The sequence below is a fragment of the Mus caroli genome, unplaced genomic scaffold (assembly GCF_978045245.1).
Source record: "Mus caroli unplaced genomic scaffold, Mus_caroli_1 scaffold_3, whole genome shotgun sequence".
NCBI lineage: Eukaryota > Metazoa > Chordata > Mammalia > Rodentia > Muridae > Mus > Mus caroli.
Window position 1 is genome coordinate 53,280,704 of NW_028227258.1, and position 24,207 is coordinate 53,304,910.

The window sequence follows — 24,207 nt, forward strand, 5'->3', positions numbered from 1 at the left end:
TGGTTTAAAATATATAAAATATGTAATGCAATTTGAATTTAAACACGTAATCAATGGTTTATAATTTAAAATCCATACATGCAAAAAAAGAAAGAAAGAAAGAAAGAAAGAAAGAAAAGAAAAGAAAAGAAAAGAAAAGAAAAGAAAAGAAAAGAAAAGAAAAGGAAAAGGAAAGAAAAGAAAGAGTATTCTGGATACCTGTATCTAGATGTGGCCAGATGTATAATTTGCCATGTGTTTTTAACATTGGACAAATAATTAATATGCATAACCTATAAAGAACTCAAAAACAAAACAAAACAGAAAACCAACACAAACTCTCAATGGCAAGTAAACCAAGATGGAAGAGGATGCCCCTAAAACACAATAAGAAATTTGGCAATAGGGACTAGCATAATGTTAAGAGCACATACTGTTCTTCCAGAGAACCTAAGTTTGGTTTATAGTATCCACATAGCAATCTGCTCATAACTGCCTGTAATGCTAGTATAAAAAATAAAGGTACAATGTAAAAAATCATCAAATTTAATAAAAACGGAATATTGTTTTCCTACTGCTATGAAGAAGCTATTTTGAGTGGAGCTTTTTCGGTTTTTTGTTTTGTTTTGTTTTGTTTTTGTTTTTGTTTTTCGTTTGTTTGTTTTTTGGTTTGCTTTATTTTTCATTGTTATTATTCACAACTGGATTGCAGTTTCCCCTCTCTCTTCTCCAAGTCCTTCCCCTGCCTCTCCTCTGCACATCTTAATCTACTTCTCCCCCATTTCTATTTAGAAAAGGGCAGGCTTCTCATGGATATCAATGAAGCAGCATTTCAAGTGGTAGTAAGATCGAGTAGTTCCCCTCATATTAAGGCTGGATGAGGTAACCCAGTAGAAAGAAAAAGGCCTCCAAAGCTGGCAAAGGATTCAGACAGCTCCTACTTTCACTGTTAGGTGTCTTACAAGATGATCAAAATACACAACTATAACATAGGCAGAGAAATTAGGTTGGGCCCATGCCAGCTCCCTGCTTTTCTGCTCAGTCTCTATGAGCCCCTGTGAACCCTGATTAGTTGATTCTGTGGGTTTTCTTGTGTTGTCTTTGATCCCTCTAACTTCTAAAATCCTTCTTCCCTCTCTTTAGCAGGATTCCCTAAGCTCCACCTAAAGTTTGGTGGTAGGTCTTTCCATGTGTTTTCATCAGTTGCTAGATGAACTCTCTCTGATGACAACTGGGCTAGGCACCAATCTATGAGTTTATCAGGATATCTTTAGGCATCATTTTGTTGACATCTAGTTCCTGGCATTTTAGGTAGTGTCACGAGTGGGCTTCTTCTTGTGGCATGGGTCTTAGGCTGGTTACTCATTCCCATAATTCTTTATCCTCTTCATCCCAGCACATTTTGTAGGCAGGGCAAATTATAGGTAGCAAGTGATGTGGCTGGGTTGGTGTCCCAATCCCTTCACTGGAAGTCTTGCCTGATTACAGAAGATACCAGTTCAGGCTATGTATTCTCCAGTGCTAGAAGTCTTAACTAGGTTTTTAAGTGACTTCATTATTGGTAAACTGAAAAGCCACTATTTTTTTTTTTTTTTGATTCTTGATTTTGTATCCTGCTACTTTTCTAAAAGTTTTTGTCTTAGGGCTGGAGACTTGCTCAGTAGTTAAGAGTACTCTCTATTCTTGTATATTGCCCAGATTCTCTTCCTAGTGCCCCCCATTGCTGCTCTCCATCTGCAAATCCAGTTCTTGGGTATCCAGTGACCTCTTAAGGTCTCTGTTGAAACCAGGCATACAAGTGAAACAATTTTCCTCAGAAAACTGGACATAGTACTACCCGAAGATCCAGCAATACATCTCCTGGGCATATGCCCAGATGATCTTCCAACTTGTAATAAGAACATATGCTCCACTATGTTCATAGCAGCCTTATTTATAATAGCCAGAACTGGAAAGAACCCAGATGTCCCCCAACAAAGGAATGGATACAGAAAATGTGGTGCATTTACACAGTGGAGTACTACTCAGCTATTAAAAACAATGAATTTATGAAATTCTTAGGCAAATGGATGGATCTGGAGGATATCATCCTGAACTAGGTAACCCAATCACAAAAGAACACACATGATATGCTCTAACTGAAAGTGGATGTTAGCCCAGAAACTTAGAATACACAAGATACAATTTGCAAAACAATGAAACTCAAGCTGAAGGAAGACTAAAGTGTGGATACTTTGTTCCTTCTTAGAATGGGGAACAAAATACCCATGGAAGAAGTTAAAGAGACAAAGTTCAGAGCTGAGACAGAAGGAAGAACCATCCAGAGACTGACCCACTCTGGGATCCATCCCATAAACAACCACCAAACCCAGACACTATTGCATATGCCAGAAAGACTTTGCTGCCAGAACTCTGACATAGCCGTCCCTTGTGAGGCTATGACAATGCCTGGCAAATACAGAAGTGGATGCTCACAGTCATGTATTGAATGGAATACATGGCCCCCAATGAAGGAGCTAGAGAAAGTACCCAAGGAGCTAAAGGGATCTACAACACCATAGGAGGAGCAACAATATGAAGTAACCAGTACCCCCCCCCCAGAGCTTATTTTCTCTAGTTGCATATGTAGCAGAGGATGGCCTAGTCAGCCATCAATGGGAGAAGAGGCCCGTGGTCTTCCTGGCCTTGGCATTCCTCTGTACTGGGGCATATAATCTTAGCAAGACCAGGTCGGGAGCACGGAGGGGGGTGGGGTGGGATGGGGGATTATAGGGGACTTTAGGGATAGCATTTGAAATTTACATGAAGAAAATATCTAATAATAATACAAATTAAATTATAATCTTGAGTGATTATAACCTGTATTCAGAAAGATAAATATATTTTACTTCCATTTATAAGTGGACATTATCTGCTAAATAAATAATAATCAAGTTAAAGTCCAGAGAAGAATGTTCCTGATAAATATAGATGCACAAATTTTTAATAAAATACTTGCAAGCCAAGTACAGGTACACATTGAGAAGATCACCCACCATGATCAAGTTGGCTTTATCCCAGAGACACAAGGATAAAAATGATTCACCACATGTAGGCTAATAAATGAAAACTATAAATGGATTTAAAGAAGAAAATAGAATTCCAATAATAAAGGTCTGGAGATATTGGTCAGCATTTAAAGGTACTGATTTTTCTTCCAGAGGACCTAGCTTTAATTCCAAGCACTCACATCACATCGTAGCTCATAATGATGTATAACTCAAGTCAATTTTCTCATAACCGTTATCTCATTAGATGTAGAAAAAGCTGTTGACAATATCCAACATGCTTCATGATAAAAGTTCTACAGAAGGTAGGACATGGAACAACATAATAACGGCTATCTATGGAAACCCCATGTTTAACATTATTCTAAATTAAAAAAAAAAAAAACCTCAAAGCAATACCATTAAAATCTTCTTGTATATTGGAAGGACTCTTAGTTAACATTTTGCAGAGATGCTTGCATATTCATGTTTATTGTTGATCTATTTGTAATTGGTAGGAAATGGAAATAATCTGTATGCACATTAACAGATGAATAGGTAAAAAAATGTTGGTTTGGAGGGAGAAAAGTGAAGGAGAAATGGTGCAAATATATTATATTCTTTAAAACTCAAAGTAATTAAATTTTAGGCTTGGAGGGAGAGTTTTGAGGGAGGGGAGGAAAAAGAAAATGCTGTAGTTATAATCTCCAAAATATAAAAGTAATTAAAAAAACAGAACAAGAGAGGGATGTCCGTTATTCCTACTCTCAACATGAAAGTAAATCTTTCAGAGTGACCTGGATTACACAGTGAAACCCTGTCTCAAAAAAAAAAATATAGCCCACCCACAAGGCTTGACATTAAAAACATGATATAAAAATTCTAAACAAGGGCTCCATTCTGATAAAAATATACATCTGTGGAGGCAGTAAAAAAGCAAAAGGTGTTTTGGGTGAACTCTTAATAAGGGTGAATTAGTATTTTTACTTGCTGTATTTTCAACAACCTAAAGCATTACTTCTTTAATAAAATGTGCTCAAACATTAATCAAAGAACATAAGATTTCATATTTCCCAAATAAAACAATTCAAACTATATTACAGCTTATCTAGAAATATTTAAGACATAGATTATATGTGGTGAGTTTATACATAAATGTAAAGCCACTTAATGTGTAAGATTTCAACATATATGGATTTTGATATTCTTGATACCGAGACCTTTCAGACACTAAGATTCCATAAAATGTAATATTGCTGAGCAATAGAAAGCAAAGTACTAATATGATACAATATGAATAAATTTTGTATATGAGTGGGTAAGTGAAAAATATCACAAAAGAAAATATACTATATGATTCCATGTACAAGAAGTGTACACAAATGGCAATTTCTACTGAATCATGATGTTGCATAGGATAAATAGGATGACAGTATGGCAAGTGTCCGAAATTACTGATGCTTTTATCTTTCTGAGTATAACTTAAGGGTAAATTTTATGGAATGCAAGTTATACTTCAGTGAAATGATTACTACAAAAAGCAAAAGAATCTAATTAATGTGTTTTGTTCCTATTTATTACTTTGCCGTACACTTTTCTTCTTATTTTTTTTTATTAGATACTTTCTTTATATACATTTCAAATGCTATCCCGAAAGTTTCCTATACCAACTCCCCGCCCTGCTCCCCTACCCACCCATTCCCGTTTCTTGGCCCTGGCATTCCCCTGTACTTGGGCATATACATTTTGCAATACCAAGGAGCCTCTCTTCCCAGTGATGGCCTACTAGGCCATCTTCTGCTACATATGCAGGTAAAGACACAAGCTCAGGGGGTACTGGTTACTTCATATTGTTGTTCCAAATATAGGGTTGCAGACCCCCTCAGCCCAGGAGAGGTATTGCTAGATTTTCCAGTATTATTATGTTCAATTTTCTGAGGAACCTCCAGACTGACTTCTAGAGTGGTTGTATAAGCTTGCAATCCCAACAACAATGGAGGAGTGTTACTCTTTCTCCACATCCTCACCATCATCTGCTGTCACCTGAATTTTTGTCTTAGCCATTCTGACTCTAGTGAGGTGGAATCTCAAGATTGTTTTGATTTGCATTTCCCTGATGATTAAGGATGTTGAACATTTTTTCAGGTGCTTCTCAGCCATTCGGTATTCCTCAGTGGAGAATTCGTTGTCTGGCTCTGTACCCCATTTTAATGGGGTTATTTGAAGTTCTGGAGTCCAGCTTCTTGAGCTCTTTGTATATATAGGATATTAGTCCCATATCAGATTTTTTTTAAAAAAATTTATTAGGTATTTATTTCATTTACATTTCCAATGCTATGCCAAAAGTCCCCCACAGGCTCCCCCACCCACTTCCCCACGCACCCACTCCCACTTCTTGGCCCTGGAGTTCCCCTGTACTGAGGCATGTAAAGTTTGCACGACCAATGGGCCTCTCTTTCCACTGATGGACTACTAGGCCATCTTCTGATACATATGCAGCTAGACACACAAGCTCCGGGGGGTACTGGTTAGTTCATATTGTTGTTCATCCTAAAGGGTTGCAGATCCCTTTAGCTCCTTGGATACTTTCTCTAGCTCCTCCACTGGGGGGCCTGTGATCCATCCAATAGCTGACTGTGAGCATCCACTTCTGTGTTTGTTAGGCCCCAGCATAGTCTCACAAGAGACAGCTATATCAGGGCCCTTCCAGCAAAATCTTGCTAGTGTATGCAATGGTGTCAGCGTTTGGAAGCTAATTATGGGATAGATCCCCGGATATGGCAGTCTCTAGATGGTCCATCCTTTCATCTCAGCTCCAAATTTTGTCTCTGTAACTCCTTCCATGGGTGTTTTGTTCCCAATACTAAGAAGGGGCAAAGTGTCCACACTTTGGTCTTCATTCTTCTTGAGTTTCAAGCGTTTAGCAAATTGTATCTTATATCTTGGGTATCCTAAGTTTCTGGGCTAATATCCACTTATCAGTGAGTACATATTGTGTGAGTTCTTTTATGATTGGGTTACCTCACTGAGGATGATGCCCTTCAGTCCAGCCATTTGCCTAGGAATTTCATAAATTCATTCTTTTTAATAGCTGAGTAGTACTCCATTGTGTAAATGTACCACATTTTCTGTATCCATTCCTCTGTTGAGGGGCATCTGGGTTCTTTCCAGCTTCTGGCTATTATAAATAAGGCTGCTATAAATATAGTGGAGCATGTGTCCTTCTTACTGATTGGAACATCTTCTGGATATATGCCCAGGAGAGGTATTGTGGGATCCTCCCTTAGTACAATGTCCAATTTTCTGAGGAACCGCCAGACTGATTTCCAGAGTGGTTGTACAAGCTTGCAATCCCACCAACAATGGAGGAGTGTTCCTCTTTCTCCACATCCTCGCCAGCATCTGCTGTCACCTGAATTTTTGATCTCAGCCAATTCTGACTGGTGTGAGGTGGAATCTCAGGGTTGTTTTGATTTACATTACCCTGATGAGTAAGGATGCTGAACATTTTTTTCAGGTGTTTCTCAGCCATTCGGTATTCCTCAGGTGAGAATTCTTTGTTTAGCTCTGTACCCCTTTTTTTTAAATGGGCTTAATTGTTTTTCTGGAGTCCACATTCTTGAGTTCTTTATATACATTGGATATTAGTCCCAAATCTAATTTAGGATTGGTAAAAATCCTTTCCCAATCTGCTGGTGGCCTTTTTGTCTTATCAACAGTGTCTTTTGCCTTACAGAAGCTTTGCAATTTTATGAGGTCCCATTTGTCAATTCTTGACCTTACAGTACAAGCAATTATTGTTCTGTTTAGGAATATCTCCCCTGTGCTCATATCTTCAAGGCTTTTCCCCACTTACTTCTCTATTAATTTCTGTGTCTCTGGTTTTATGTGGAGGTCTTTGATCCACTTAGACTTGAGCTTTGTACAAGGAGATAAGAATGGATCAATTTGCATTCTTCTACATGATAACCACCAGTTGTGTCAGCACCATTTGTTGAAAATGCTGTCTTTTTTCCACTGGATGGTTTTAGGTCCTTTTTCAAAGATGAAGTGACCATAGGTGTGTGGATTCATTTCTGGGTCTTCAATTCTATTCCACTGATCTACCTGTCTGTCACTGTACGAGTACTACACAGTTTTTGTCACAATTGCTCTGTAGTACAGCTTAATGTCAGGCATGGCGATTCCACCAGAGGTTCTTTTATTGTTGAGAAGAGTTTTTGCTATCCTAGGTTTTTTATTATTCCAGAAGAATTCGCAAATTGCCCTTTCTAACTCAGTGAAGAATTGAATTGGAATTTTGATGGGGATTGCATTCAATCTATTGATTGCTTTCGGCAGGATAGCCAATTTTACTATAGTAATCCTGCCAATCCATGAGCCTGGGAGATCTTTCCATCCTCTGAGACCTTTGATTTCTTTCTTCAGAGTCTTGATGTTCTTATCATACAGATCTTTCACTTCCTTAGTCTCAGAACAAGCATTTTATATTATTTGTGACTATTGTGAAGGGTGTTGTTTCCCTAATTTCTTTCGCAGTCTGTTTATCCTTTGTGTAGAGAAAGGCCATTGATTTGTTTGAGTTAATTTTATATCCAGCTACTGCACTGAAGCTGTTTATCAGGTTTAGGAGTTCTCTGGTGGAATTTTTGGGGTCACTTATATATACTATCATATCATCTGAAAATAGTGATATTTTGACTTCTTCCTTTCCAATTTGTATCCCTTTGATGTCCTTTTGTTGTCGAATTGCTCTGCCCAGAACTTCGAGTACTATATTGAATAGGGGGGAGAAAGTGGGCAGTCTTGCACAGACTTTAGTGGGATTGCTTGGAGATTCTCTCCATTTAGTTTGATGTTGGCTACAGGTTTGCTGTATATTGTTTTTATTATGTTTAGGTATGTACCTTGAATTACTGATCTATCCATGACTTTTATCATGAAGTGATTCTGGATTTTGTCAAATTCTTTCTCAGCATCTAAGGAAATGATCATGTGGTTTTTGTCTGAGTTAGTTTATATAGTGAATTACGTTGATGGTTTTCCATATATTAAACCATCCCTGCATCCCTGGGATGAAGTCTACTTGGTCCTAATGGATGATCGTATGATGTGTTCTTGGATTTGGTTTGTGAGGATTTTATTGACTATTTTTGCATCGATATTCATAAGGGAAATTGGTGTGAAGTTCTCTGTGTTGAATCTTTGTGTGGTTTAGGAATCAGAGTAACTGTGGATTCATAGAATGAACTGGGTAGAGTACCTTCTATTTCTATTTTGTGGAATAGTTTGAGAAGAGTTGGAATTAAGTCTTCTTTGAAGGTCTGATAGAACTCTGCACTAAACCCATCTGGTCCTGGGCTTTTTTATTTGGTAGACTATTGATGACTGCTTCTATTTCTTTAGTGTAAATGGGACTGTTTAGATCATTAATCTGATCCTGATTTAACTTTGGTACCTGGCATCTGTCTAGGAAGTTGTCCATTTCATACAGATTTTCTAGTTTTGTGAGTATAGCCTTTGGTAGTAGGATCTGATGATGTTTTGGATTTCCTCATATTCTGTTGTTATGTCTCCCTTTTCATTTTTGATTTTGTTAATTAGGATACTCTCCTTGTGCCCTCTAGTTAGTCTGGCTAAGGGTTTATCTCTCTTGTTGATCTTCTCAAAGAACCAACTCCTGGTTTGGTTGATTCCTTGAATAGTTCTTTTTGTTTCCACTTGGTTGATTTCAGCCCTGAGTTTGATTATTTCCTGCTGTCTACTCCTCTTGGGTGAATTTGATTCCTACAGTTCTAGAGCTTCTAGGTGTGCTGTCAGGTTGCTAGTGTATGATCTCCCTATTTTCTTTTTGGTGGCAGTCAGGGCTATGAGTTTTCCTCTTAGTACTGCCTTCATTGTGTCCCATAAGTTTGGGTATGTTGTGACTTCATTTTCATTAAACTCTAAAAAGTTTTTAATTTCTTCCTTTATTTCCTCCCTGACCAAGTCATCGTTGAGTAGAGTGTTCAGATTCCACGTGAATGTTGGCTTCTATTTTTTGGAATTGAAGATCAGCCGTAGTCCGTGGTGATCAGATAGGATGCATGGGATAATTTCAATATTTTTGTATCTGTGGAGGCCTGTTTTGTGATCAATTATATGGTCAATTTTGGAGGAGGTACCATGTGGCGCTGAGAAGGTATATCCTTTTGTTTTAGGATAAAATGTTTTGTAGATATCTATTAAATCCATTTGTTTCATAACTTGTTAGTGTCTGTATGTCTATGTTTATTTTCTGTTTCCAGGATCTGTGCATTTGTGAGAGTGGGGTGTTGAATTCTCCCACAATTATTTTGTGAGTTGCAATGTGTGCTCTGAGCGTTACTAAAGTTTCTTTAATAAATGTGGCTGCCCTTGTGTTTGGAGCATAGATATTCAGAATTAAGAGTTCATCTTGATAGATTTTACCTGTGATGAATATGAAGTGCCCCTCCTTGTCTTTTTTGATAACTTTGGGCTGGAAGTCAATTTTATTCAATATTAGAATGGCTATTCTAGTTTGTTTCTTTGGACCATTTGCTTGGAAAATTGTTTTCCAGCCTTTCACTCTGAGGTAGTGTCTGTCTTTTTCCCTGAGGTGGGTTTCCTGTAAGCAGCAAAATGTTGGGTCCTGTTTTTGTAGCCCGTCTATTAGTCTATGTCTTTTTATTGGGGAATTCAGTCCATTGACGTTAAGAGAAATTAAAAGTAATTGTTGCTTCCTGTTCTTTTTGTTTTTAATGTTGGGATTGTGTTCTTGTGGCTGTCTTCTTTTAGGTTTGTTGAAGGATTACTTTCTGGCTTTTTCTAGGGTGTAGTTTCCGTCCTTCTGTTGGTGTTTTCCCTTTATTATCCTTTGAAGGGCTGGATTCGTGGAAAGATGTGTGAATTTGGTTTTATCATGGAATACTTCGGTTTCTCCATCCATGGTAATTGAGAGTTTTGCTGGTTATAGTAGCCTCGGCTGGCATTTGTGTTCTCTTAGGGTCTTCTGCATAACATCTGTCCAGGATCTTCAGGCTTTCATCGTCTCTGTTGAGAAATCTGGTGTAATTCTAATAGGCCTGCCTTTATATGTTACTTGACCATTTTCCCTTAGTGCTTTTAATATTCTATTTTTATTTAGTGCATTTATTGTTCTGATTATTATGTGTCAGGCAGAATTTCTTTTCTGGTCCAGTCTATTTGGACTTTGTATGTTCATGGGCATCTCTTTCTTTAGGTTTGGGAAGTTTTCTTTCATAATTTTGTTGAAGATATTTGCTGGCCCTTTAAGTTGAAAATCTTCATTCTCATCTACTCCTATTATCCATAGGTTTTGTCTTCTCATTGTGTCCTGGATTTACTGGATGTTTTGACTTAGGATCTTTTTGCATTTTGCATTTTCTTTGATTGTTGTGCCCATGTTCTCTATGGAATCTTCTGTACCTGAGATTCTCTCTTCCATCTCTTGTATTCTGTTTTTGATGCTCACATCTATAGTTCCTGATTTCTCTCCTAGGGTTTCTATCTCCAGTGTTGTATCTCTTTGGGTTTTCTTTATTGTTTCTACTTCCCTTTTTAGGTCTTGGATGGTTTTGTTCAATTCCATCACCTGTTTGGTTGTGTTTTCCTGTAATTCTTCATGGACTTCTACCTCTTTAGCAGTGTTCTCCTGTATTTCTTTAAGTGAGTTATTAAAGTCCTTCTTGATGTCCTCTACCAGCATCATGAGATATCATTTTAAAACCGAGTCTTGCTTTTCGGGTGTGTTGGGGTATCCAGGACTGTCTGAGGTGGGAGTGCTGGGTTCTGATGATGGCGAGTGATCTTTGTTTCTGTTAGTAAGATTCTTATGTTTGCCTTTCGCCATCTGGTAATCTCTGGAGTCAGTTGTTATAGTTGTCTCTGCTTAGAGCTTGTTCATCCTGTGATTGTGTTAGCCTCTGTCAGCAGATCTGGGAGTCAAGTTCTCTCCTGAGTCTCAGTGTTCAGAGTACTCTCTGCAGGCAAGCTCTCTTCTTGCAGGGAAGGTGCACAGATATCTGGTGTTCAGACCTGCCTCTTGGCTGAAGATGAAGGCCTGAAACAGGGCCTGTCCCAGATGTGTTGTCTCTGCAGTCTGCATGCTCACCTGCATAGACTAGTCTCTGAGGGACCAGGGACACAAGATGGCTCTCTCACCTGCTCTGGTGGTCAGAACCCTCCCATGCAGACACCTCTCTTCTGGTGGGGAAGGTGCCAGGATGTCTGTAGCCCTAAAAGGTGTCTGTCCCAGAAGCTGTGTTGCTTCTGTAGTCTGCACTCTCACCTGTGCAGACTAGTCTCTGAGGAATCCGGGACGCAAGATGGCCCCCTCACCTGCTCTGGCAGAGCCCTCCCGGGCAGACACCTCTCCTCTGGCAGGGAAGGTGCCTGGATGTCTGGAGCTCAAAACGGGGTCTGTTCCAGAAGCTTTGTTGCTTCTGTCTGTCCCAGATGCTGTGTAGCTTGTGCAGTCAGCTTGCTCACCCTGCTGACCTGTGGAGACTGCACACTTTTTCCTTTTTGTTCCTACAATTTTCTGGATTGAATTTCTAGATTTTTTTTTTTTTTTTTTTTTTTTTTGAGACAGGGTTTCTCTGTGTAGCCCTGGCTGTCCTCGAACTCACTCTGTAGACCAGGCTGTCCTCGAACACAGAAATCCACCTGCCTCTGCCAAGTGCTGGGATTAAAGGCGTGCACCACCACCACCCGACTAGGTATTTCTTAATAGTTTAACTTGCTAGTCTTGCTAGTCAGCTCCAGGTGTTCACTATAGTCTTAAACTATCCCAAATGAAAAATTAACCAGAGGAAATGGATGCTTCTAAAGAAAAACTATAGTGAGAAAAGTCTTAGATGTGATTACAGTCTAGATCTCAAGTGCTCTTAACTGCTGAGTGATTTCTCCATAAATGTTATCGTTGTAAGACATAATTTGTAAGCCAAAAATAAAGTATACCACCAAATAGCCTAAAGTTCAAACCTTTCTTTAGGAATACAATATTGTAGACATGCAAAACAAAAAACAAAACAAAAAAACAAAAGCCCATACATCTTTCACATTGAAAAATATCTGAATACGTTTATTATAATAGATTTTATTGAGGAAATAAAAATAACAATATCAAATAGATCATATTAAACTCAGTGGTAAAGTTATGCTTACAGCTGACTTCATACCTTGGGTTGTAGAATTTATACACAATATTCTTAGGGTAAGACCTGAGGAATTTAGTTGAAAACATTTAACAGAAACCCTATACAAAATGCTCAAATTTGGAGAATTGCATTTCACAGAAAAATACCCAACTTTTCTTCCAAAACAAGTAAGTCAAAATACTTCATGTAGGTTATTGACAAGTCATGACTCAACCCTTTTGGGAACTTGTTTCACATACAAAGAAACTTTCATAGCGCCTTTACAATTAACAGAGTAGTCCCTTATAACTTGCAGTTACTTTTGTTTTTAGTTCCTCATCATACACAGGTGTCTAAGTATAGATGAGAAACTCCAGAAAGAATGAATTTGTAACTTTTAAATTACTTTCTGAGTTGTGTGACAAAAATTCCAGTTTTTTGTTAAGGATATAGATTATCCTCTTCATTCAGTATATTTATATAACTTGCTTGATATATCTAAGTAGACATTTAGTTGTTAACGCCATGACTTTACAGTGATTTTATACAAGATTTGGTATCATCTCCAGTTTCAGGCATCCAATGGGGATCCCTGATAGGTAGGAGAGAACTACTGTAATAATATAAGTCTTTAACCCATAGAGATTTTATTGTTTTTGGTACATCTTCTTACGCAATTCTTCAAGAGCTGCTTCTTTTTCTCTTAAAATTTGCTTAAGTCTTCTTATTTTTTCATCTCTGATGGTTTCTTCTAGTTCTGGTGGTGTCACTGGAAAAATATCTTCCATAAAGTTTTTATTTAAAAAAGTACTTTGTTCAAAAGATGTGCTTGAACTTAATGTGCCTTTTTCCTGCTTCTCATGAGAACAGTGTTCTGCTTCAGTTCTCTTGTCTTCCCTGGTTGTACTATGGCTTGTGACAATGTTATGTTGTGATATGTCTGATGTTGGTAAAATACTACTAAGGAGTTGGGAACTAGCAACATCAGTTCCATTCATGATATTCATGACTGTGTCATCAGCATTCTCAATTTTTATCTTTTTTGTGTTACCCATCTTCATGCTTTCCACTTTTCTTTTCTTAGAGAAACTCTGTTGCAATGTTGAAAAGGAAAAAAAATATGTTATTACTGTGCCACATGCTCCCAAATCAAAGTTGGCAGACAAATAATAGCAATTAAATTTGACTCCACAAATTTCAGTGCAGACAACTATGGTAAAAACTGAATGCTACTAAGTGGTAGCAAAATGAAAAGTCACAATCATAAGTCTTGGAGAACAAGCTAGTTTATTTACACTTTCTGGCTTAAATTGGGTATTAGAAGCCATGCTGACCCATCAGTAAAATGAAGCCATAATTAAGAAGTACCAAGTTTTTTACTTCATTTGCAAAGTAGGCACATAAAGAAACTTTTCCTTAAGAAAGTTTATCTGAAAAGGTTGAAGATCAGAATGCTAGATTATAATGCTCATAGGCATAACTATAGTGATATATATATTAATGACTATGCTGCTTAAAATATAAGTGTTAATATTCTAATGAATATACATGCTTATATTTTCCCCTCACTTATCTCCTTTAAGAAATTCTTTAAAATAGGATAACTACTTGTAAGGCTTTTGACTATTTTCTTACATTACAAATGGAAGAAAGGTGACTAAAAATACTTAGAACTCAAATAAACCAGGAATATATTTTTATCTCTGTGTAAGATTTGTCATTGTTTAATGTGAGATATCTGCAAATTTGGCAAAAACCATCACTCAACCTAAAGTACATTGAAAACTAAATAAAAGATTATTATAGTCATATGTTTGTCACACCTAAAAAAATGCCATATACTTTAAAAACTGTTACCTGGTTTTTTTCTTCTTTCTTCACCACAAAGTTTGCATCTTTGTAAGAACTACTTTTCACCAAACTGTTAAAGGAATTAAAACTTTTTCCAGAGCCCAGATGGTCAGGAATTCGAGTAAGACATACTCTCAAATCTTTAGTGAGACCAAATAGCTTTTTAAATTCAGCATCATTCTTCAGACATGATGCCTTAATATTAGTATGGCTTCCTTGAGAATATTTCTTGTTATTTCCTTTTTCTTGAATTTCCTTTTTTACTATTGATGCCATCTCATACTGGGTCTGGAAATGAGAAAAAAAAAAAAGACCACATATTGCTAATTCCTTGTTACTTTATAGGACTAGCAAATAAACAATTTTCTAATCTTCCACAAGACACCAGTTCATGTTTTAAAACAATTGCATTACAATTATATTTACCATGCATTCAAACAACTGGATTTAAATACAAACTTAAAATATTCACAAAATTAATCTTTAGGTTATTGTACAGAATAGTAACACAGGTCTGTTCTCAAGTAAATGAGGTGATGCTAGGTATTACAACAACTTTAAAATAATCTAGGCTAGGCATGGTACCCTGTAAATAAGGCACTTGCACGCAGTAGGCAGATGCAGGATGATGATAAATTCAAGGCCAGCGTCAGCTACATATTGAAACACTAAAAAACAAAGTAAAGCAAACCAAAGCAAACCAAACCAAACCAAAATTACAGTAAAATCTGTACAGAAAGTCTGGAGTTTTCTGGAAAACTCTGCTGTCTTCAACCCATCTTGCTTGTATTACAATTTATCTCCTTGTATTTAAAATTCAATGATTTCTGTACTGAAGGGGACTGCCACTAACATTAAGTCATCAAGTAAGCAAGGACAGTGGCTACACACGTATTTTAAGAAGAGAATGGTAGCTGATAGATGTTATTCAATTAGAGTCAACAGAAAAAAAGGCTGAAAGAAACACACATGTCTTAAAAAAACAAAACTCCTGCTATGTCTTAAGTTTAAGGCACCAATAGTCAACGATATGGATAAAATCTTATTTAACTTACAGGTTCTGATGACTTCTACTTCACCCCTTTCATGGCACTTTAAAAAAATGAATTTTTTCTTTTGACCATCACCAAAAACAAAGCAAGAAAATATTTTAAACCCTGTCTCTTATATATATAAAACTATATACAGTATACACATGTACCCATAGTCACATAATTTTACTCATCTTTGAAGACCTATCACTCTCCAAATCTTCTGAACTTTGTTCTGTAATTGACTTTGTCTTATGGATTTGGCAAGCTAAATAATGAAAGAGAAAGATATTGCTTAGGCTCTACTACTTGTACTCAAATATTTATTCAGATAAAAATTTTATGCAAGCATGTGTGATAGGGTGTGTAGGAGACAGGTATCAGATAATTTTGAGAATTAAGAAATAGTTTCCACACACATATATAAATATATATATATATATATAAAGAGCATCCTGACATGGGAAAATTACCTGTGATTCTTGGTCTCTGAAAACACACTGTTGAGAAGTAACAGTTGCTGCATCAACAGAGGAACATATTTTCTCTATGTTCTGGACGAGATTTCCTTTTCTGGGGGCATTCTGTCCTGTCCTAAATCCATCTGGAAAAACTGGGTTTATAAATACAGTCTTACTCTGTTTAAGGCAGTGAGTGGACTGGTTCATAGTATGTGGATTTGTGACAGAAAAAGATGGTCTCTCCACTTTTTCATTCTTCTCTGCTCTTAGATTGGCCATGGAAGCAAGCTGGGAATTTGAAAGTGATTTTGTCTTCAACTGAAAAGATTTACTTTTAACCAAAACACTATTTAAAACCTTTCTGGATATTTCTGTGACTATACTTGAACTTACTAGCTGTGATGAATTTTTTAGTGGAATATCAGAAGAAACAGAATTCTGCTGGTTAATTTTTGATGGCAGAACGTATGTTCCCTTTTCATTCAACCAGACTTTCCCATTAAACATTATCAAAGCATTATCTTTAATAGGTTCACTTACGGACTGTGTCCTGCTAGAACTGTTGGTACTCAACAGAGGTGTATCTACTGTATTATCTCCCAGATTTTTCCTACCTACAAAAGTGTTTAAAATCTTTGTAGTCACATTATTTGAAGACTTAACAGGAATTCCAGGCCGTAGGTACTCCTGAAAAATCGAGTTCACTGGAGCAGCTTGAGGATGCTGATCACCTTTTAATTGTGTTTCTGTAGCAACATTTGGTGGAATTTGCAAAGTATTGAATGTCACTGGTTTGGGGTAAATAGTCTGAGTTTTCTTGGTAACAACAAATTTCACTGAATTTACAGGATGTACATAAACAACTGTTGGTATTTGGGAGGCCTCAACTGTTCCTGAGGTACTTGTGGTTGCAGTTCCAAGTATCTTTTGCTGAACCAAAGGAGGCAAGGATGATGCAAGTACAGATTTCACTTCAGCATGGACTGGAATCTTTAAATGATTCCCAGAAGGCAAAATTGAAGAATTCACATTTGGTAGGAGACTTGGGGTATTGACTATAAAATAAGATGAATCATTTTGTGTTGAGGGAGGAATAGTAAATGTTTGCCTGGTGAGTTTATGACTTTTCACACCATGATTCTGAATGTTAGAAACTGGTGGTGTAAAATTTCCAGTCCTCACAGAAGTAACTCTATCTTTTCCTGTTGTATCTATTGCTCCTGTAAAAACACATTTTGTAGTATTGGCTGGCTGAAAAACAGGCAATTGAATGGATGCACTTGTGGAAGAGCTGGAAATCTGAGTTTGAAAAGTAACTTGAACTGGTTTTTCAGTATTCGCTTTCAAACCATGAGACATGACTGGAGACTGAACTACTGGGATAAGACTTCCAGAAGATTTAGGAATTGGAAGTAATTGCAGAAGTTTTTTTCCATCGGTGCCAATCGTAGGAACTACTTGATACATGCACCCTGAAATACTTAAAAGAACATTTTAAGTAAATAAACACAACATACTACAAGTTCTATACATTTTATTTTAAAACAAGTATTTTCGATTATTTTAGATAGTAAAATTTAATAACAGTATGTAATGTTGAATTTGCAATGTAACACATCATGGAATAGACTTTGAAGAGAAGATAAAATTATATCAACTTTAATTCAGATCTTACAAGCAAGTTATGAAATCTTAACATTTATTCCAAAATGAGAAGGTTTCTAATTTTTTATTCAAATAGTAATGCTATTAGAAAAGACTCATTACACTATAATCATTCTTTTTCTTTAATTCTTTCTATTCTCTTCCTTTACTTTTAATGAGGACTTTAATTCCAACACTAATTATGCTACTTTTATCACTCTCCCCACCTCCAATTTATTCTATCTTCTTTCTTCACAAATTCTACTGCCAACTTTTTTCTCCTGTTTGAGATCTCTCATATGGTGATACTTTAATTTCCCATGTTTTTATATTGTAGACTTAATGGGCATGCTCATGTATCAAAATTTCCTTTTTATTATTTCTGTGTACATTAGGTTTCAAGTTCCACATTGAGTATAGCAATTGTTTCTAATAATTTACTATCAAGCAATTCAAACTTAATACCATGGAAATTTTATTTGAGAGGTGGAGCATACTGGAGAGAGAGAAAAGTTTAAAACTATTCCACTGCAATGTCATTATGAGCCATGTTTTAAATACAAATTTTCAGTTTTACAAAAAACCAAGATAGATAAGTCTCCGTATAATACATTTTTTGTATATTACTTTGTATAGACTTACCAAATTGTTTATACTTAAAATCAGATCCTCAAAAGTATAGTGCTCTCAAGGAATGCAGGACAGTCACATCACTCTAGCTGAGTGCTTCTTTCCTATACAACTCTACTTGGAGCTCCAGTCTCAACATAAATGATACTTCCTAAGTGATACATTCTGTAGCCAATTTAACTATTTTGTCCTTCATAATAAAATGTCATTTAATTTCCTTCATGCCAAATAATTATTATATATCTATGTTTAGGTGTCTACAGACTCTTTCATGCTATTGCCTAAAAATATAACTGGGGAGTACATATTCCATTGAATCAATATATCCTTAGATGACTAAGAACAAATGAAGAAACACTTAAAAAGACAAACATTAATTTTTAAAAGTGTAGAGTTCTGTTTTACCGATGTGATTTTAAAATCAAGTATAAATGAAAAAATTCCATACCCAACATTCTATGTATCCTCATTATAACCCAAATAACATACTATCTTCAGAAAGTTTTGAAATAGTCCTCTATGTATAAAAATGCATACTAGTTTTTAGCAAAGTTAAAGAGAAATATGTTGGAGGGGAGCCTTAATTCTTGCTTTTGGAGTTTGAAGACCCACCTGCATTACCACTGCACAAAGTACACTGTAAGCTCAACATCAATTTATTCAGAAGTAAATAAAAATGTATTCAGTGTGGGTCAAGCATGGTGGCTCATGCATGTAATCTTAGAACTTAGGGGTGGGAGCAACTGGAGTTGAACTTGAGCAACAATACGATACCAAGTCTTGAAACCAACCAACCAACCAACTAACCAACAAGTACTGAGTTTTATGGTTCAAATACTAAGCTCTGTTAGGGAAAAGGGTCAATGATTTACAGCCTGTATCCTAAACCTAAGCCATACCTATGTATAATTTTCACATTTTAAATAGATGAAAAATACTTCAAACAGTAATTCTGTACTATAAAAAATCATGAGACTAAATTACAGTATCCAAAACTAAAGTTTTATTATTACACAGTGGCTGCTGCCTGCAGCAACAGAGTTGAATATTTACAAGAGAAAGGATGGTTCTCACAGTCTAAGTTTTTGCTATTATAATCTATAAACAACATACTTACTAAATCCTTCACTAAAACTAGATAAACAGAAAGAGGTAATTATCATGAAGTAAAATGAATGACATATTTGAAGAGATGGTTTATAACTGCACCTTTCCCTTAAATATACTCATTCTAAAACTTTTAACCATTTTGACAACTTTTCCTAGCTAAAATTATAGAAATCTTTTTTATTCTATACTTGTCACCACATTGTCTCTTAAGTACTAATTGATTCTATTTCATCAATAAAAATATTGCTCTATCATTTTTGGGATACAAGATGTATATGTGACCTCTCCTTTGCCATTTTATTCAAATCTTGTGAGCTTCTGAAATTCCACATGGCCAGAATGTCTTCCATACTCTCAAAATTCCTTGGAATTTTATCTTAGGTGCCGGTATCAAAGTATATAAATTCTGCCTTCTCACCTTGCTATTTAACCTATTCAAAATATCCTGCTGACATTACCTAACTTTCTCTTATCTGTTAAAACTCTTTCCACACTGCTTTTTAAACTTTCTGGTTCAAGGAAACATTATCTCTGTTTTAGCCTACAGTAGCTTTATAATTGATTTTTTCTTCCCCTTTAGGTAGGTGTATATGTGTATTCTTTGCCTTTCAGTTCAATGGGTATATTAGTCTTAATATGCCTAAGCCATATCAGTGATTTCCAACCATTCTTTAAGCAACTGAAAGAGAATAATTATTTTTGATGCAATGGAAGCCAAACAAAGAAAGAGTTTGAACAAAATTATATTAAAAGTTTCTTGGAGTCAAATAGGATTAAGGCTAAACATCTACAGTAGAAACAATGACATGAGTCCTTAATAGTTTTAGTAAGACTAATTTAGGGGAGAAAATCATTGACTTGTAGACATAAAGACAGTGAGTATGGTACAGCAAAAGACAGGGAGATCAATGGAATAGAATTGAAGATCCAGACACACCTAAAGTCACTTGATCTTTGATAAAGAAGCCAAAACCATTCAGTGGAAAAAAGACAGCATTTTCAACAAATGGTGTTGGCTCAACTGGAGGTTATCATGTAGAAGAGTGCCAATTAATTCATTCTTATCTCATTGGACAAAGCTCAAGTCTAACTGGATCAAGGAACTCCACATAAAACCAGAGACACTGAAACATACAGAAGAGAAAGTGGGGAAGAGCCTGGAAGATATGGGCACAGGGGGAAAATTCCTGAACAGAACGGCAATGGCTTGTGCTGTAAGACAAAAAAAATCAACAAATGGGACCTCATAAAATTCCAAAGCTCCTGTAAGGCAAAGGACACTGTCAATAAAAGAAAAATGTAACCAACAGATTAGGAAAATATCTTTACCAATCCTAAATGTGCTAGGGGACTAATATACAATATATATAAAGAACTCAATAAGTTGGACTCCAGAAAACCAAATAACCCTATTAAAAATGGGGTACAGAGCTAAACAAAGAATCCTCAACTGAGGAATACCGAATGGCTGAGAAGCACCTGAAAAAATGTTTAACATCCTTAACCATCAGGGAAATGCTAATCAAAACAACCCTAAGATTCCACCTCACACCAGATCAAAAATTCAGGTGACAGCAGATGCTGGAGAGGATGTGGAGAAAGAGCAACAGTCCTCCATTTCTGGTGGGATTGCAAGGTGGTACAACCACTCTAGATATAAGTTGGCTGTTCCTCAGAAAATTGGACACAGTACTACCTGAAGGTCCATATACCCAGAAGATGTTCCAACTTGTAATAAGGATACATGCTCCACTATGTTCATAGCAGCCTTATTTATAATATAGCCAGAAGCTGGAAAGAACCCAGATGTCCCTCAACAGAGGAATGAATACAGAAAATGTGGTACATTTACACAATGGAGTACTACTTAGCTATTAAAAACAATGAATTCATGAAATTCTTAAGATAAATGGATGGACCTGAGGATATCATCCTAAATGATGTAACACAATCACAAAAGAACATGCATGATATGCACCCACTGATAAGTGGATATTAGCTCAGAATCTCAGAATACCCAAAATACAATTTGCAAAACACATAAAACTCAAGAAGAAGGAAGACCAAAGTGTGGTTATTTCCATCCTTCTTAGAATGGGGAACAAAATACCCATGGAAGGATTTACAAAGACAATGGTTGGAGCTGAGACTGAAGGAAGGACCATCCAGAGATGCCCCACCTGGGGACCCATCCCATAAACAACCACAAAACCCAGACATTATTGCAGATGCCAACAAGATTTTGATGGCAGGACCCTGATATAGCTGTCGACTGTGAGGCTATGCCAGTGTCTGGCAAATACAGAAGCGGATGCTCACAGTCATCTATTGGATGGAGCACAGGGTCCCCAATGAAGGAGCTAGAGAAAGTACCCAAGGAGATGAAGGGGTCTGTAGCCTTGTAGGAGGAGAAACAATATGAACTAACCAGTACCTCCAGAGCTCCCTGGGACTAAACCAACAATCAAAGAAAAACACATGGTGGACTAGTGTTTCTAGCTGCATATGTAACAGAGGATGGCATAGTTGGTCATCTATGGGAGGAGAAACCCTTGATCTTGTGAAGATTCTATGTCCCCTTATAGGGGAATGCCAGGGCCAGGGAATGGGAGTGGATGGGTTGGGGAGCAGGGGGAGGAGGGAGCGAATAGGGGGTTTTGGAGAGGAAACTAGGAAAGGGGATAGTATTTGAAATGTAAATGAAGAAAATATCTAAAAAATAAAAATAAAAAAGAATGATAATAAAAAAGAAAAATAGGAGTACAAGAAAAAGAAAAGTAGAGGTTATGAGGGATATTTTCACAGTGTAAAATATACACTTGTATGGAAATTCTAAACATATAAAATTTATATTTCTACATTATAGACAAAAAGACAGTAAGTATATATAGCTAACAACTTTAACTGTCAGGAGGAGAAAATCGTACAAAGTAGCCAGAGGGGAAGTGGAGTCAGAGGGGATTTTTTTTTTTCTTAAACTGAAATAAACCAGAGCATATATAAATCAGTACTTTATTTTTTCTTCCTTTCTTCCTCTTTCTTTTTATTTTTTTTTCTATTGTGATTTTGAAGAAAATAAGATTTCGTTTTTAAAGGTTGGAGTCATATAGGATTATAAAAAGATTATAAGGCAGATATAAGACCAATGAGAGGAACTTGTTATATAGTGTTAATAAACTACAACAAAGAAGTAGTATTCTATAAAGTTGTCTTGAAGTTATCTTTTGTGGTTTATTTTCTGTGACTCTACTAAAATGTCGCTCTCAAAGTTTATCAAGTATGCCTTCAAACTTAAGCCTGTCATTCTTTCACCTGTTCTTTACATGGGGTGATAGTTACTACACCTTCCTTATGAAGTTCTCCTTTCATGCTTTCTATTGAGCCCAATGTGTTTGTTTTTCTTGACTTTAATATCTCTGTATTAACTTTTCTGCACTTTACATATTCATCTTTGATTATTTTTCCAAATATACTTCTTGCCCAGTTCAGTTTAACCCTGTTTTACTCCTTCAAGATTTTCCCCTTAAGAAGAGACTGAACTAATTTTTAAGGCTTTAACTATTTCTCTCAATTATTTCCTTTGCAATAAAGACCATTTTAGTATATACTTTTACTCCTAACCCACATTTAATCTTCATTTTATATTTGTGGTCTTTTGACAAATACTTTAATTTAAATACCAGCATTTAAAATTCAACAAGTTAAAATTAATCTTTATTAAAACAAGTACTATACTCTACTTTCCAACCATGTAACAGCATTAATTTCTGTTCACATATTGAGCTCACATAGACTAATCATTCAATTAGCTTTGACTTATTCATATTACTTTTTAAATCCATTTATAGCACCACAAATACATGCTTACAAACTGTACAGAGCTCTGAAATATAACTGAACAAATTAAGAGACTTTTTAATATTTCATATGCTATGTTAAAAGGTGTCCCTACTGTTGCTTGACAAAAAATAAACTATATGCAGTATTATCTCTCTCTCCCTCTCTCTCTCCAACTGCCACTTACTCACCAAAGACAGAAAAACAAATGTGGCTTTCTCAAGTCTACATATTATTAGAAATTCATATAATCTATCACAGACCACAAATTCTTTAAGGCTAGCTTATTCTATTCATATCTCCTCTGTGTCTAATACAGCAAATTAACATGTTAGCTGAATTAATTCCTACAAGCTATTAAAATATGATTTGATTTACTACAACAAAATTAAATGAGTTCTTAAAACGGAAATGTGGACTTCCAAAGAGAAAAGTGGTAAGTCAGAATAAAATTCATACATACTCTTTCAACCAATATATACATTTTTCAGATTTAGTAGGAATCTTTGACTTAATAATTTAACTAAAAATCACTACACTTTCTTCAATATATTCCACTTTCTTAGAGATCACATTGTGTAGTCTAATGTCATCAATAGGTTACTTAGAATTATTAGGCAGTTTAGTCACTTAGAATGTTTAGCGCATTAATTATACATTAGACTATTTGAACTGAGAAATGACACTGAAAAAAAAAACAAACAAAATTTTAAGACTTAAAAAGAGAAAGGAGGGATCAAGGAACTTTACATAAAACCAGAGACACTGAAACTTATAGAGGAGAAAGTGGGGAAAAGCCTCGAAGATATGGGTACAGGGGAAAAATTCCTGAATAGAACAGCAATGGCTTGTGCTGTAAGATCGAGGATTGACAAATGGGACCTCATGAAACTGCAAAGCTTCTGCAAGGCTAAAGACACCATCAATAAGACAAAAAGACCACCAACAGATTGGGAAAGGATCTTCACCTATCCTAAATCAGATAGGGGACTAATATCCAATATATATATAAAGAACTCAAGAGGGTGGACTCCAGAAAATCAAATAACCCCATTAAAAAATGGGGCTCAGAGCAAAACAAAGAATTCTCACCTGAAGAATATCGAATGGCTGAGAACACCTGAAAAAATGTTCAACATCCTTAAGCATTAGAGAAATGCAAATCAAAACAACCCTGAGATTCCATCTCATACCAGTCAGAATGGGTAAGATCAAAAATTCAGGTGACAGCAGATGCTGGTGAGGATGTGGAGAAAGAGGAACACTCCTCCATTGTTGGTGGGATTGCAAGCTTGTACAACCACTCTGGAAATCAGTCTGACAGTTCCTCAGAAAATTGGACATAGTACTACCGGAGGATCCCGCAATACTTCTCCTGGGCATATATCCAGAAGAGGTCCCAACCGGTAAGAAGGACACATGCTCCACTATGTTTATAGCAGCCTTATTTATAATAGCCAGAAGCTGGAAAGAACCC

The 24,207-nt window shown here is 36.2% G+C and overlaps 1 protein-coding gene across 6 annotated transcripts in view; it reads right to left on the reverse strand.

The window, feature by feature from the left end:
* Positions 1-12,106: 12,106 nt before the first annotated feature.
* Lrif1 (ligand dependent nuclear receptor interacting factor 1) overlaps positions 12,107-24,207 on the reverse strand; it is a 46,965-nt gene continuing 34,864 nt past the window's right edge. For 3 of the 6 annotated variants that reach the window (XM_021159037.3, XM_021159039.3, XM_021159038.3), the window contains exons 2-3: positions 14,024-14,305; positions 12,107-13,257 (exon numbers count right to left, since the gene is read on the reverse strand). In XM_021159037.3, coding sequence (XP_021014696.1) covers positions 12,814-13,257; positions 14,024-14,305 — 726 coding nt within the window. In that variant the 3' untranslated portion in view covers positions 12,107-12,813. Of the gene's footprint in view, positions 13,258-14,023; positions 14,306-15,521; positions 16,990-24,207 lie in introns of all 6 variants that reach the window. The other 3 variants (XM_029475366.2, XM_021159036.3, XM_085835588.1) reach the window with 2 other exon arrangements.